Source organism: Punctularia strigosozonata (genome assembly GCF_000264995.1).
Source record: "Punctularia strigosozonata HHB-11173 SS5 unplaced genomic scaffold PUNSTscaffold_1, whole genome shotgun sequence".
Taxonomy (NCBI): Eukaryota; Fungi; Basidiomycota; class Agaricomycetes; order Corticiales; family Punctulariaceae; genus Punctularia; species Punctularia strigosozonata.
In genome coordinates this window covers 2,286,517-2,300,074 of record NW_006767433.1, presented here as the reverse complement: position 1 = coordinate 2,300,074, position 13,558 = coordinate 2,286,517, and the positions used below count along the sequence as shown (strand labels likewise).

Here is a 13,558-nt window from a genome sequence, read left to right as displayed (position 1 = left end):
GAGTGCACCGTCTGCGATCGCCCCTCGCTGATCTCGCCTCAACAGGTTCTTGCGGGGAGCGGAGGACGGCCCACGGCGAGAAGGCGATATTAGCGGGGCGCTCATGGCGCACTATCTGATGTCTTTGTTCGGTGGCGCGCCAGGAATGCGAGTCGGCGGAGATAATCCACTCGCATCGGTGTTCGGCCCTGCGTTCGGCGATGGCGCGGAGAATGGAAGATGGGGTGACTATGTCTTTAACCAAGAAGGTGAGATACTTTTGTCACTCGAGATACTACTTTCTGGTCTGACTGCCGTGAAGCATTGGATCAGATCATCACCCAGATGATGGAGAATTCCAACGCAAGCCGGCCTGTTCCTGCGAGCGAGGAAGTAATGCAGAAGTTACCGCGTGAGGTCCTGCAGGAGGGGTGTGAGTTTATACTTAGCGCCAGCGCCATGCGTTTTGATCGGGATCGTCCCGTTAGCCCCATTGTTAGAAAAGGACTGTGCCGTGTGCAAGGATCCTTTCAAGCTGGGCACCGAAGATCCAGACGAACAGGTCGTCATCACTCTGCCTTGCAAGCACCCCTTCCACGAGCCCTGTATCCTTCCCTGGCTCAAGTCCAGCGGCACGTGCCCAACATGCAGGTACGAAACACCATGGTATTGCTATGGCCTTCGGTATTGACCTAAATATATCGTAAGATATGAACTGGTCCCGCAACCCCATCATCATGGACCTGGAGAGTCCCCCGCGCAGGCTCCGCAGTCTGCGCCGGGATCGAGCCAGAACCAGAGTGGAGGAAGCGAGAACAACGCAGGTAGCCCCGACCGCCCCAGTACAATACCTCCCCGTCCTCGTTCTCCGAACTCCAGTGGCACCGGCCAAGGGCACAATCGCACTGGGTCTGGATCAGGCGGTTCGGGCATCCTAGGCTCGCTGATCAGCATGATCACCGGCAATCACAACCAGAACAACACTGGCCATAGCCGCGATGAGAGTAGTAGTCAGTCCCGATCGGCATCACCCAGGCCGACTCAGGGCGAGGGTGGGGGCGCCCATGAGCCAGTCGACTGAGGACAGACAGCTGCCATGGTCATTGTTCGGTGATTGTTTTACTAGCGAGCATTTAGAAATTCCCGTATTGGATGCTATCAAGCATGTTGTATAAATGTAATACATGGAGATCATGTTAGTACATTCCTGCTTTCGTCCGTAGATATTGTCTAAGATTGGTATCTTCCTTCTTGGCCTTATTTCTGCTTCGAAGCCTCGCTGAGTAGTTTGGCGACTTCGTATGCGGCACCCCATGAGTTCTGATACCCCGCCGGCCTGCATTCCAGTAAGTATCTCAACACCATTGGACTCCAAGGCACATACCCGAAGCCATACGCGTGTATGACAAGGACCTTCCCTTCAGCTGACCCCTCCGTGACGTACCAGGGCGTCAGCGAGGAACGATTCCTGCTTCTACCCAATTCGACCCAGGTCGTCTCCACCCGCGGGCCGCCTGTGCGCGCCGGGCGAAGGCCCACGTTGTGACTGAGTATGCGCGTCTCCGAATCCTTCAGATAGGGCTGAAGCGCGGCGCATCTTTCCCATATACCGCCCGCTATGGTCAAGTCGACGGAGACGTCCCAGTTGTGGGGCTGGAACGTGCCACCCAGGAGGACAACCCCGGGAGTTGTGCGAGGGATGATATACGTGGATTCCCCAGTCGGAGAGGGTTGGTCTGCACTTCACGTTAATATCGAAAGCAAGTAAATCGCTCGGCGTGTTACCCACCACCCATGACCATAAGACACTCATTCCAGGCTTTGGGGGAATGGACGATGATAGTCTGGCCCCGGATCGGATGAAGTGCGAGATCCTCCACACCGAACAAGGACCTTGCACCTACCAAACAATCGTAAAGTCTGGTGACAAGCAATGGGCAACCCGTTCAAAGTCCTCACCCAAGCCAGATGCATTGATCAGAACGCCTCCTGGTCCGGCGTAAGACGTGGCCTCGCCAAGGCTCGAGATCTTCTTGCGGACGAAGGTAACGCCGCGTTTGACGAGCTCGGCCTTCAACCACGGCAGATATGTCTGCGGGTCTACGGAGATCGTGGAGAAGGCTACTCCCGCGACGATCGCAGGAGACGTGCCAGACGGAAGCTCTGAGCTGTCCAACACGCGGAACTGGGTCACCTCGGCTGTCGCCCTTTTTGTACATTCGAACTTGGCATGCGTACCTTTCGGACGAGGTCCTTGTACCATATGTTGGATAGCATGGATTCCGAGGTGTAGAGGACCTTTGACGGCAATTCCTATCGATAATGCGGGGGTGGGTGCACCGGATATAAAGCTTCGGCGAAAATGTGCTCACCCTCACTAATCCGGAGGGTATCATATCCCAGAACTTGTTGCTTCAAAGATCGAGGTAAGTGAGTTCAACACAATAAGAGCGTGATGGTGTTATATATGCCCACAAGGAGAGTGTTTCCCATCCATGGATCCTCTCGTTGAATCCACCGATGGGGGACCAATTTGCGCCCTAGGTGTAGGAGTCGATTTCAGTGCATACCCAGTCTTTGTGTGGCGTTTGCGAGACGGACAGCCCAAGGACTAGCAAAGGCTTGAGAGTCGAGATCTTCTGGCATGTCGCGGGCCACTATCGTCAGCCGACGGGCGATATCCTCATTTTCGGAGAGGACATGGGCAATGGTGAGCCCGATGACACCAGCCCCTAGGATGATGATCCCTGCAGCAACTTGATCTTCAGCCATTAGTTGTGCAGAGAACGAGAAGCCTCCACGCCACAAGGATGAGAACGTCTTGCATGTTTCCCACGTTGGATACTGGAAGCACCTGGCAGTTGTGGCCCGTGGGTCGTGAAGGTCATGATCATTTCAATACTAACGACAACTACAAGCGCTACACGATGGAATGGGTAAACGCATATGCTAGATATACTATACATACGGGAACCGGTTGATAGGTTATTATCAGGGAGGCATGCATGCAGGAGCCATCCGAGTGAATGCGGAGAAGGAAGGGGGTAGGTCGATGAGCTACTACAACTTACAAGAAAGCGTGTTTGCGATGTGGAATAAGGATATCTATGCAGAGGTGAGGATGCTGGTGCCTGGTATAATGAAACCCGACGACGCTCGTTAACGGCGAAGCAGGAACGAAGAGTTGTCTTGCGCGCGATCGCACTTTTGCGCGATGCGCTCGGCGACTTGCAGAGCACGTTCGATGAGCGATCGCGAAGGAGAGTTCGCCGGAGTATAGCTAAGAAGATCTGTAGAGCCGTGAAAATGGTATCGTATAAGGAGGGGCAGGTAGTACCCACCTCGGTAATGGAGCACGTAGCGCATGACGCGCTGCACAGGCTGGATGGCCAATTCCCTCACCGTAGGCAAACTCCTTGGCTGATAGGGCGCGGCGCCAGAGCCAGAAGAGGCCGCTGGGTTGAGCTTGGCCGACGACGCATTGCCAAAGGTGGCCGAGAAGAAGGAACGAGTAGGGCTGTCTGGCCAGGACTCGTCCTCCACCCTCTTCATGTCGAACGACCTCGACTCACGCGCAGCCGAAGCTTGCGTCAGTCTGCGTTTGGCGCGGAGACTTGCTGCGGGGCTCGTATCCGCGCGCTCTATATGAATCTTTCCGCTCCGGGTGCGAGGTCGCGCCGGGCGCAACGTGCTACCGACCTTTAACAGACTCGCGGGAGGCGTTTTGACGATCTTCCGGACCATGCGTTCTTGAGGGCGGTCGATGAAGAACTCCCCAACGATACCACACCAAGCGACGAATGCTTGCTCAAGCTGCTCTTCGATACCGACGAACGCGGCACTGACACCCCACGCGGACGGATCCTCCGACAATCGCGCCAGCAATGCCTGCGAGGCGTTGATCAAAGCGGGAAGGTACCGCTGCATCAGAGGTGGTGGAGGAGTTGCCGTCTAAGTAGCCGGTCGTGAGATAGTGCTCGATCACATGTTAATCTCAGCATACCTCTCCGTCGATCAACTGACAGAGCTTCGCTTGGTACGCCCTTTCCGTCCGAATCAGGTCCTTGCAGGAGAGAATCGCTTTCCGGACGTTCTCCCAGCCAGCTTCGTCCTCGTCGCTAGACCGATCCTCGTCCGCCGCGAGATCTTCGACCTTCTCGGTGTTCGGGCCACCATACACCATGGCTCCATTCAGCACGCCGAGGGCCCCCAAGCTCAGCAAGCTCGTACGCATGCGCAGGGTGTGCTCGGGTTCATCGTCATCCTGCGTCCCATCTTCTTCAACATCCACCATCGAGATAGGTGCCGACATCGTCCTCGCCATGGACGATTTTCTGCTCCGTCTTCCCTGGTCTACTTTACGTAGCAGCTCAAATTCCTGAGCGACGACCTCATCTGGTGCTTCCGCCATTGCCAGCGTCCATCTCCGCAGCGGATGGCATCTGTCCGAATCGAACTGAGGTCGGGGTTTAGCCACAGAAGAGAAACCAAGCTCGTCGACGCCCTGCTGCGCTTTTGCCGCCGAGGCAGCGGACAAGGCACCCAGGTTAGTCGGTATGCTCGTCAGCGGCGTGAAATCGTGCGGCGTCGGCGGCGTCATGAGTGAGCCTTCGGTTGATGTCTGAGCTGTTGAGTCCTCTCTGACGAGCGGCGGTGGAGAGTCGTTCAGGTCGCAATAGGGATCAAAGTCGCCGCCTCGCGCCCGTATGCCATCCTGTTCGACCTAATCGACACAGTGAGCAGCCAGTAGCGTCGTGTCTTGGCACCGTACGCACCTCATCTTCCCCTTCCTCTCCGATGGTCCACTTCGGATCAAGCACGAATATATCTCGCTGCGAACCGCTGCGGTCCGCCGCGTGGAGCAAGCTCGACCTCGCAGCGATCGCGCTGCTGGAAACGTTGATATCATCCGAAGTCGTGAGCGATAGATCCAGCAGCGCGGCGGTTTGGAGGCGCGGGAGCGACTCTATAGACGGATTAGGCGATATGACGGAGTCGTGCTCCTCGAGCTCTGGCGCTCCGTGACCAAGCACGGTGATAGAGTGAAACGCTGGTTTGTATGGGGACAAGGCGACTGGCGACATTGGCGGGCTTGAATAGCCATGGCCGTTCTCGCTGACGGACTGCCATAAACGTGTGTCCGATGCGACCCCATCAATCATACTGAACGGTCTCGAGTAGTTGGTAATGATCTTAGACGGATAGACTCCCGTCACCGGACTGACGGGAGGAGAGATTTCCGGAGCAGAGGCGGGGATAGGCGCGGTGACCGATTTGGTCGGCTGTGGCCGTCGTTTGGTCAGCTTGCGGGTCGGCGCTGACGGCGACTTTGGAGGAGGAGAGGCGCTGCCAAAATACATGGCTGCCGAAGTCGAGGAGCTGGCGGTCGAGGCCACCGTAATCGCTGTCCCGGACGAAAGACGAGATCCTGCTCCAGAGCGTGTAGGATTGGGTATCGCGAGCATCGCCTGTGCGCCAGGGACGGACTGTGGTCGTGATCGTCGAGTGGGTGCGTCCTCGGTGCTCGTTTTGGGATGATTGTGATGCGAGTGTCTAAAGGAAGGCAGTCGTGCAGCCAACGCGAGCAGAGACGGTGCGGACGGCGTCTTCGGGGGAGGGGACTCATTCAGCGAGCTTAAAGGCAAGGCGGAGGTCGAGCGCGAGCCGATCCGGCCATGAGGGGCCAAGGCAGCTTTTTGACGAGGGCGCTCCTGCACCCTCGTGTCTGGAGAGGACAGACGGGCGTGCTCCGGCTTCTTCAATTTGCGAGGTCGCTTGGTTGATATCGCTGTCAGCGGATTCGAGTGGGAATCCGGTTCCGTGAACGTGCGTGAGGCGAGGTAGCCACCGCCATGTCCGATATCGGACTGCGTATATCTAAGCATCGGGTCCGGATCGTCGAGTCCGACTGAGAACCGCGCTCTGCCCCGGGACTCAACTGGGAGCGGCGGGAGCGGGCGGGAGTGATACGAGGAGGTCGGGTTGGGCGACGCGGAGGCGCTCGCGGTTGCGGAACGGGCGAGGGCGTGCTCGAGCTCGAGGTGGGTGCCAGAGCCGTGGTCGGGGAGGTAAGACGGGTTGGCAGAGAACTCTGGACGGTCGTTAACCACGTTGTCAAATATAGGTGGCTTCTGCGGGTCGTGGATCGCCGTGCTCGTTGCAGACAGAGTGGCAGCGGAGGACTTTGAGCGCCGAAACCATCTGAGGGATGGAGTCCTGTCGATCAACGACATGGGAGGGAGAGGAGGGGAGGAGGAGGAGGAGGAGGAGGCAGCCCGCCGAGGCTGGGCTTGGGCCCGACGCGGTCTGAGAAAGTGAAGAGATATGAAGCAAGCGCTGCAATGCGCGACGTCATCCACAGCCGATCGCGCGAGCCAGACTCGGACGCGCTTTCTGGCACCCACGGCATCCGCTGCCTGGTGTCCTCGTCGTCGGCATCTCCACTGTCTGCTAATATCAACGCCAACTAGCTATCGTCCAAGAATCGCACAGTTGGGCCGCTATCTTTCAGCGACGACAGTCGAGGAGCTTGCCGCTGGTGGCCAGGTGGTTGGTCTCGGAACCTGCGCCGAGCCGAGTTCCTGGTTTTGCTCCCAGATTCACCGGATCCGAACCTGTGCCTTGCTGTGCTCAGTGCCTGCCCCGCCGTCGTCCAGCGACCAGGCCAAGTTTCACCCAGCTTTCACCTTGCACACAACTCGCGATCGCCTCTTCCGCACACCTCTATTCATCGCAGGGCAACAGTCAAACTGCGCGTTCGTAAAAATCCCCACCCATCTCGGGCCGTGGAAATCGGGTAATAGCCTGAGCCTCCGCGAAGCATTCCTATTCAGTTCAGTATCAACCACGCGGCTGCCCCAGCTCAGCGGCATTCCTTCGTTGCAAAACATAGATGATAACACGACCCACGAAGGTTCGAACCCTCACAAGCTCCCATGCGCTAGCAAACCAAGTGCGTTCAAGCATTGAATATGAGGGGGTCATGTGCGACTCTACAGTAGCTCATGAGGTCAACGCTCTGCCGACTCGCAGAGCAAGCACAGTATCCTCTCCCATGATCTCACTGCGAACGTGTTGGGTATTTGCCATCTACAACCCCGGCATCTTCAGCTGGTTGTTCGGCATGACGTTCACGGCAGAGCCTACCTGCGAACCGAGCACTTGGGTGCCATATCCTACGCCGTCTCTGCCGACGAACACGGGGGCGGTGGTAACGATGATGCAGTCGACGCAATCTTGCGCTTCGGCCATGAACGAACCGATCACCTGCGCACCTCCTTCGACCATGAGCGACTTGATACCGAGAGCAAGCAGAGTTTCCAGCAAACTCGACAACGAGAGCATATCTGCAAATTCGCAAGGCTCATTACGACGTGCGCGTAACACCGGTCAAGGCCGTGCTCACCGCGCTCCCCCGTAACTTCTACGATTCTGGCACCCGCCGCTTCCAAATCGAGTCTCCTAGCTTGTACCGCACCGGAGGCACCAGGAAGACACACTACCCACGGCCGACGGCCATGTCCGGTTTGGTAGTTCTGAAGCAGCTTGCAGCTAGGCAAGAGGCGGAGATGGGCATCCAGCACGATCGGCCTCGGGAGGTGGCGTCGGACGCCCTCGAGGGTAGGCGGCAAACGTCGTGCTAGCATTCCGCATAGTAGAAAATGACATGCAGCGGGCGTACAGCGTACTGTTCAGCTGGGGATCGTCGTTGAGCGCCGTGCCGATGCCCACGAGAATCCCGTCGTGCATCGTTCGCATCCTTCCGTCGAAGACAGGTCAGGAGAGTCAGACGACGTGTTCGCATGTCAACGTGCGATAAAGCACCAATGTGTCATGACCATGCTCTGCTTGCCACTGAGGATGAGCTGCTTGCCGCCGACGCCGGCGATCTTAGCATCCAGCGATTGCGCGAATGTGAGCGTCACCCACGGCCGTGAACGACGACCGGCAACCTCATCACGAGCAGCAAGCACAGATTGTAAGAAATCGGGAGGTCCAGACATGGCAAGAGACGCCGGCGGCGTGGCACTAGTGAGAGAATCAACGCCGCCGCCGCCAAACCGACGCCGTGACCCGAAGCCACGCGCCTGTCGCGCCCCCGCCATTGCGTTCAACGGGCACAGCCACAGACCACCGCGTCGCGTCACGTGTATTCAACGCAGCCGCTCATATATAAGCGCGTCGCCCAGCGCGCCCTTTCCCCATTCACACCTCACCTGCCGACCACCACATCCGTACGCCGACTCGCCAGTCGCGCTCTCACCAACACACCACACACCACACCACCTCATCAACACTACAACAATGTCCGGACGCGGAAAGGGTGGAAAGTACGTATCTTCACATCTCTTCCGAGCAGAGAGTCAGTGGCTGACCGGCGGCTTGCTTACCAGGGGTCTCGGCAAGGGTGGTGCGAAGCGTCACCGCAAGATTCTTCGCGACAACATCCAGGGTATCACGAAGCCCGTGCGTGCACATTCATCTGCCTCTTGCTCGCACACGCTCATCTCCGTCTACAGGCAATTCGTCGTCTTGCCCGCCGTGGCGGTGTTAAGCGTATCTCTGGTCTCATCTACGAGGAGACCCGTGGTGTTCTCAAGATCTTCCTTGAGAACGTCATTCGTGACTCTGTCACCTACACTGAGGTTTGTTTCTACCCGAGCGCGCTTGAGTTTCGCTTCTGACCTGTCGTCTGCAGCACGCTAAGCGCAAGACCGTGACCGCGCTCGATGTCGTCTACGCCTTGAAGCGGTCAGGCCGAACCCTCTACGGTTTCGGTGCATGATTGTCCTCTTCGCATTCCGGTCTACGTGTTGTACTGTATTGTAGCTTTATACTATCAGTCTATCTATTCGGTGTCAGTCTTTGACCTATGTGCGGAACTTTGAACTGCCAGTGCAAGTGGTGCTAGGTAAATTACCCTGGACACCGATGATGGTGTTCCGAATATCTTGTACACCACTATCTCAAATTACTTGTCCAGCTGGCTTAATCGGTATAGGGCTCCAGTACTCAATCTCCGCAAGGGTCAAGGGCATTGAATGATTGCCATTTATATCCCTACGGCGTATCGTACAAGACGGAGCAAGAGGTAACTTCCCATATGTTTATGATTAATGAATGAGAGTGGATGATGACAGTCGAATCGGCCCAAGCAGGCAATGTAGTGGTACAAGTTCAAGACGAAAGATCCGGATGGCGTTTATCTTACTCGTCCTCGGACGAGCTATCCTCTTCGTACAGGACGACGTACTCGATCTCGCCGTGCTGGGCGGGCACCACTTCGGATCGGCTGTCTTGCCAGATCTCGTCATCCGAGTCAGCGGAGAGCTGCGAGTGCGCATCCGAGTCGTTGATAAGCGAGATCGAGTCGTCCGAGCCCATGTCGGAGGGTGCGGTCACGCTGCTCGTCGACGGAACGGCAGCTCCTGCGCCCGTCTGCCGCGAGTCTTGCGAGGCAGGGCGCGGCATGATGACGGACGAAGACGCCAAAGAGTGTTCGCTGGATGCGTCCGATACGTTGTTATGCTCTGCAACGTTGATACTGAAAGCAACGCATCATCAGGCAACGTCCTGCTTCCAAGGAATGGAACAACTCACTCCGCCCAGACATTGTTGCCGAAGAGTTCGCGACCCTTGGTCCCATCGCTGAGCTTCCAGTAGCTGACATATTTGCCTGGCACCTCGGGTGCCTTCATCTCAGGAGCGGAAATGGTGACCACTTCGCCAGGCTGGACAGTGCCGACATGGACACGAGCGTCGGTCTGGTGGTCCGGTAGCATACGGTCGCCCGCCACCCAAATCAGCTCCGTGGTTTCGGGCCAGCTAACCTCACCATCGTTCTTGATCAACCACGACTTGACAAACTCGGCGCCGGGAGGAAACACCTGGCCGTCCGGGATGTTGACGTCGGAGAGGAACGAAGCGCGCAGCGTGGCATCGATGGCGGTGGCGAGCTCCGTCTCGGTTTCCGACACGTTGACCGACGGAACAGACTCGGATTCCGAGACGGTCTTGGTCACGCTCTCCGGGGAAGCGACGGCCTGGGGAGGTAGGCAGATCATCGGGGAGCCAATCTTCTCGTTGGGCTGCGCAACAACAGTCATAGCAAATATCTCCAGTGCACTGAAAGTACGCAGCCGGTCAACATTGATTCAACTCCACACAAGAAGTCAACTCACATCTTGCCGTTAACGACGTTCGTGGCAAAGTTGTCGAGCGTGATAACGGTGTTCTTCTGTACGGCATTGGACGTAACCAAGTGGTTGGATTCAGGAGCCAACAGCGCCGGAATAAAGTGAGCACCGTCAGATACGGTCAGACGGTATCGCTCTGTTTCCTTCGCATAACTGACGGTGGGGGTGACCTTGCGCACAGTGAGGACTTGAACCTTGGGGATGGAGAAGAAGAAAGCCGTGTCATTGAATGGGTTCAAGGCTTGTGTGCAAAAGTCGGGAGTGAGCTCAATATTCTTGGTAGCCTCCTTGGCGACTGCACGTGCCGTCACCGGAGAAGTGAGTCCAACAGAAGCAGGGGAAGTCTGGGCCTGGGCAAGCAGGTCTTGCTGGAGCTTGCGGAGAACTTCCATGTAGTCGGCCGCGTAGCTCGTCGGCACGTAAGACGACAAAGGCGTCGCTAGCAACGCCTCTGCACCGAGCGGGGAAGGCCCGGACGTGGACTGCGTCTCTGTGAACGCGTTCGCCGCACTGAGAGACGACTCCGTGACGTGCGTGGACTCCGGCATCTCGACGTCGACGAGTGGCGCGCCGTTTGTCACCTCGACGATATCGCTGCGGGATTCTTCGGGAATGGGGTTGAGTAGGTGCTTGATGTCAGGAGTGAGCGGGGTGAAGGCTCCGGCGTCGACCGGTTGCTCATGCATTGGTTGAACCATCCCGTTCCACTCGGAGGCAACCGCTGGCCAAAGTTCGCGATAGAGATCGCCGCTCAGGTCGATATTGGGGATCCTTGGAATAGAGGGCGTAGATCGCGGGGAATCAGGCATGGTAATCAAGTCTGCCATCTCTTCCTGTTGTTCGAGGACATCGCGCGCGTGCCATTGGCCGAACATCGCGGGTAGCGTAGGAGAAGCCGTCTCTCGACGGCTGGTGATGGGGACCGACCCGGGCATAGGAATCTGGGGAGCAGGTTCCGTGACCTTCGGAGCAGGGATGAGCTCGGTTCCCCCGACGCGATACACGGTCGGAATGACCGTGCTAGCGGTCTTCATCTTGAGGAGAGGATGAAGCGGCGGGTGGACCGGAATCGGATGGGCCTCGCAGTTGGCGCAAAGGTCATAATCGGGGCACGACGGGTGCATGCACTTGTAGCGCACACCGTAGATAACTTTCTGGCAGGCGTTGCACGTTGCTTGGTGCCTGGTGTTCTCCATGCTACTGAGAGAGCCACGCATCTTCAAGATCAATCAGCAAGGGCGGCCGCGACATAGTCACAGAGATGTGCATACCATTAGATCCTTCCTCCTCGTGATCCTGACAAAGCCATGATTCGGGTGCTGCTCCTTCGTAATGCTGAAGCATGCTGAGCAAGTGTCATAATCAGGGCAATTCAGGCACTTGTAGCGCTCGCCCTCGATCCTCGAAGAGCATAGGTCGCAAGTTGCATTATGGAGGACTGGCGAAGCAGAAGCAGAGCTGATTGCAGGAGAACCGTCAGTCGTTCGCGCTCGGCCTGTCATCGTTGTCCGACTGTGAGGAGCAGCGCTGACACTGCCCACGTTCGCCTCCCCGGTGCCAGTATACACGTTGTGTACGACAACCCTACCAGGCTCCTTGATCTCGTAGAACGAGTGGAAGGGGTTGTGGAACTCCGTAACGTCCTTCAGGCAACGGGTGCAAAGATCGTAATCTGACGCCAATCGTGAGCATGTGAATGAACCGTCCAAATCTGACATTATTGCTTACCTTGGCAGTCCAAGCATTTGTGGCGAGAGCCCACGACGGTGAGGTCACAACGATCGCACACGATGTTGTGATGTACCACCGCATCAGGTTGCTCAATCTGGAAGAACCTGTGTCCACCACGGTGTCTAGCCATAGTACCGGGCATCTCGTAGCAGGATGTGCACATGTCATAATCGGGACACTGCATGCACTTGTGGCGGACACCGACGATCGTCTGGCGACAGACATCGCAAACGATCCCAGCATGGATGACGGTCGGATCATCCGACGTTTGACGCGGGTGAACTAACGGTACCGGGGTAGAGCGAGCCGACAGGCTGCCGTGCTCGAACGACCCAGGGATGTGAAGGTTGAGATCCGCGGGCTCGTTGGACTCTTTGATAGCAGATTGGGTCGGTGGCGCAGGCACCGGAGCCTCGGCGGGTAAACCGGTCAACACAGGGACGCCGAACGTAGAGCTGGAAATCCTCTCAAAGTCGCGCAGGAAGTTCGTGAGCATGTTCTTGATCTCCTTGCGACCCTCTTCAACGCTGCAGCAGGGTGAGGGGCGACGGGGCGCAGCGGCCGGTGCATTGCCTAGCTGGCGCATATTCTCTACTGGGCTCGGAGCTGCAGACGACGAATAGATGATAGGAGGCGGAGGAACCACCAGGGGAGGTGGCTGCGGCAGCGTATTCAAAACAGGGGGCGGAGGGATGCAAGGCGGAGGTGGGATCACGAAAGTCGTGTCCGGAGGAGGTGGGCTAGGTATGTACATCGGCTGATACGACGCCGGATGCGACGACTTGGGCAAGTGCACGTATGCCGGCTGGTACGGCGATTCCGAGTGCAGCGATGCGCGCTGAGGACTGGAAAGCCTGGGCCGAGACGACGATAGGAAGTCGATGAGCATCGAGTTCGGGCGCTCTGCGATAGGCCGCCGGGGAGTGGGCTCATCCCCGTACTCCCGCCTCATGACGCCCCTGCTGCGCAGGTCCGGCTCAGACGACTGATGCCGAGGTGCAGTGGGAGGTAACAGCGCCCTACGAGGGACGGGGAGGGGTCGCTTGCGCGGCGTCTCGTCAACGACCGTGAGCTTGAGGACGGCGGCGGGCCAGATCTTGTCCTTGTACGGTGCGGTATGAGCGTCGTATTCCTCCTGGCTGTGGACTTCGGTGCCTATGAGAATCGACTGCCCCGAGGCGGGGGAGAAGATGAGCCTGCTGAGGGAGAACGAGTGGCCGCTGAAGACTCGGTAAAGCTGCAGTGGCGATAAGCGACGATGGGAAAGAGACGGCGGGACGAGCGCTTACCTGCTGGTACAGCTGGTCGTACGACGGGAATGCGGGCGAGTCACCGAAGGTGAGGCGCCTTGTCTCGCCGCGGTAGGTAGCCTTGACGGTAAACATGGTCGGGGCAAGAGAGGGAAAGGCAGGGGGGAGCGGCTGACGGAGCCCTGGATTTGTATGAGCGCCCGCGTCACCCCCTGACTCCGGAGGCTGCGGCGGACGTCACGTGCGCGTTGCCTCATGCGCTTGCTCTCGTCCGTGTGCTGCGACCCGGCGGGGATGCTGCCCGTCGCCTGGAACGCTGCGGCGAACGGCGGCGCGCCCTCCAAGTATCTATTGCTCCAGTTCCATGCTGATCGCCTCAACGACGCGGCCCGCGCGCACGGA

The 13,558-nt window shown here is 57.9% G+C and overlaps 6 protein-coding genes across 6 annotated transcripts; 2 read left to right on the top strand and 4 right to left on the bottom strand.

The window, feature by feature from the left end:
• Positions 1–88: 88 nt before the first annotated feature.
• PUNSTDRAFT_58218 (uncharacterized protein) lies at positions 89–1,060 on the top strand (the record flags this gene model as incomplete). Its single annotated transcript, XM_007378751.1, has 4 exons — positions 89–248; positions 302–412; positions 468–630; positions 688–1,060. Coding segments are annotated over 4 exons (807 nt in total), but the record flags the coding sequence as incomplete, so codon positions are not given.
• A 176-nt stretch (positions 1,061–1,236) lies between these two features.
• Positions 1,237–2,751, bottom strand: PUNSTDRAFT_129561 (FAD dependent oxidoreductase; the record flags this gene model as incomplete). The annotated part of the gene is made up of 8 exons (XM_007378750.1): positions 1,237–1,315; positions 1,364–1,715; positions 1,769–1,879; positions 1,939–2,164; positions 2,218–2,292; positions 2,352–2,391; positions 2,455–2,519; positions 2,581–2,751. The coding sequence occupies 8 exons, from the start codon at positions 2,749–2,751 to the stop codon at positions 1,237–1,239; spliced, it is 1,119 nt and encodes a 372-aa protein (XP_007378812.1).
• Positions 2,752–2,856: 105 nt separating this feature from the next.
• PUNSTDRAFT_140330 (uncharacterized protein) lies at positions 2,857–6,212 on the bottom strand (the record flags this gene model as incomplete). Its single annotated transcript, XM_007378749.1, has 4 exons — positions 2,857–3,269; positions 3,321–3,930; positions 3,983–4,702; positions 4,755–6,212. 4 exons carry the CDS (start codon positions 6,210–6,212, stop codon positions 3,139–3,141), a joined length of 2,919 nt encoding a protein of 972 aa, XP_007378811.1. The 3' UTR covers positions 2,857–3,138.
• A 769-nt stretch (positions 6,213–6,981) lies between these two features.
• On the bottom strand, positions 6,982–7,982 carry PUNSTDRAFT_56735 (uncharacterized protein; the record flags this gene model as incomplete). The annotated part of the gene is made up of 4 exons (XM_007378748.1): positions 6,982–7,068; positions 7,126–7,325; positions 7,385–7,618; positions 7,790–7,982. 4 exons carry the CDS (start codon positions 7,980–7,982, stop codon positions 6,982–6,984), a joined length of 714 nt encoding a protein of 237 aa, XP_007378810.1.
• Positions 7,983–8,210: 228 nt separating this feature from the next.
• On the top strand, positions 8,211–8,839 carry PUNSTDRAFT_48786 (histone-fold-containing protein). The gene is made up of 4 exons (XM_007378747.1): positions 8,211–8,309; positions 8,373–8,445; positions 8,499–8,624; positions 8,678–8,839. Exons 1-4 carry the CDS (start codon positions 8,284–8,286, stop codon positions 8,762–8,764), a joined length of 312 nt encoding a protein of 103 aa, XP_007378809.1. The 5' UTR covers positions 8,211–8,283; the 3' UTR covers positions 8,765–8,839.
• Positions 8,840–9,012: 173 nt separating this feature from the next.
• PUNSTDRAFT_140327 (uncharacterized protein) lies at positions 9,013–13,303 on the bottom strand. The gene is made up of 6 exons (XM_007378746.1): positions 13,196–13,303; positions 11,904–13,143; positions 11,447–11,847; positions 10,161–11,392; positions 9,580–10,104; positions 9,013–9,523 (listed from the first exon to the last, which is right to left on the bottom strand). The coding sequence occupies exons 1-6, from the start codon at positions 13,289–13,291 to the stop codon at positions 9,187–9,189; spliced, it is 3,831 nt and encodes a 1,276-aa protein (XP_007378808.1). The 5' UTR covers positions 13,292–13,303; the 3' UTR covers positions 9,013–9,186.
• Positions 13,304–13,558: the final 255 nt, after the last annotated feature.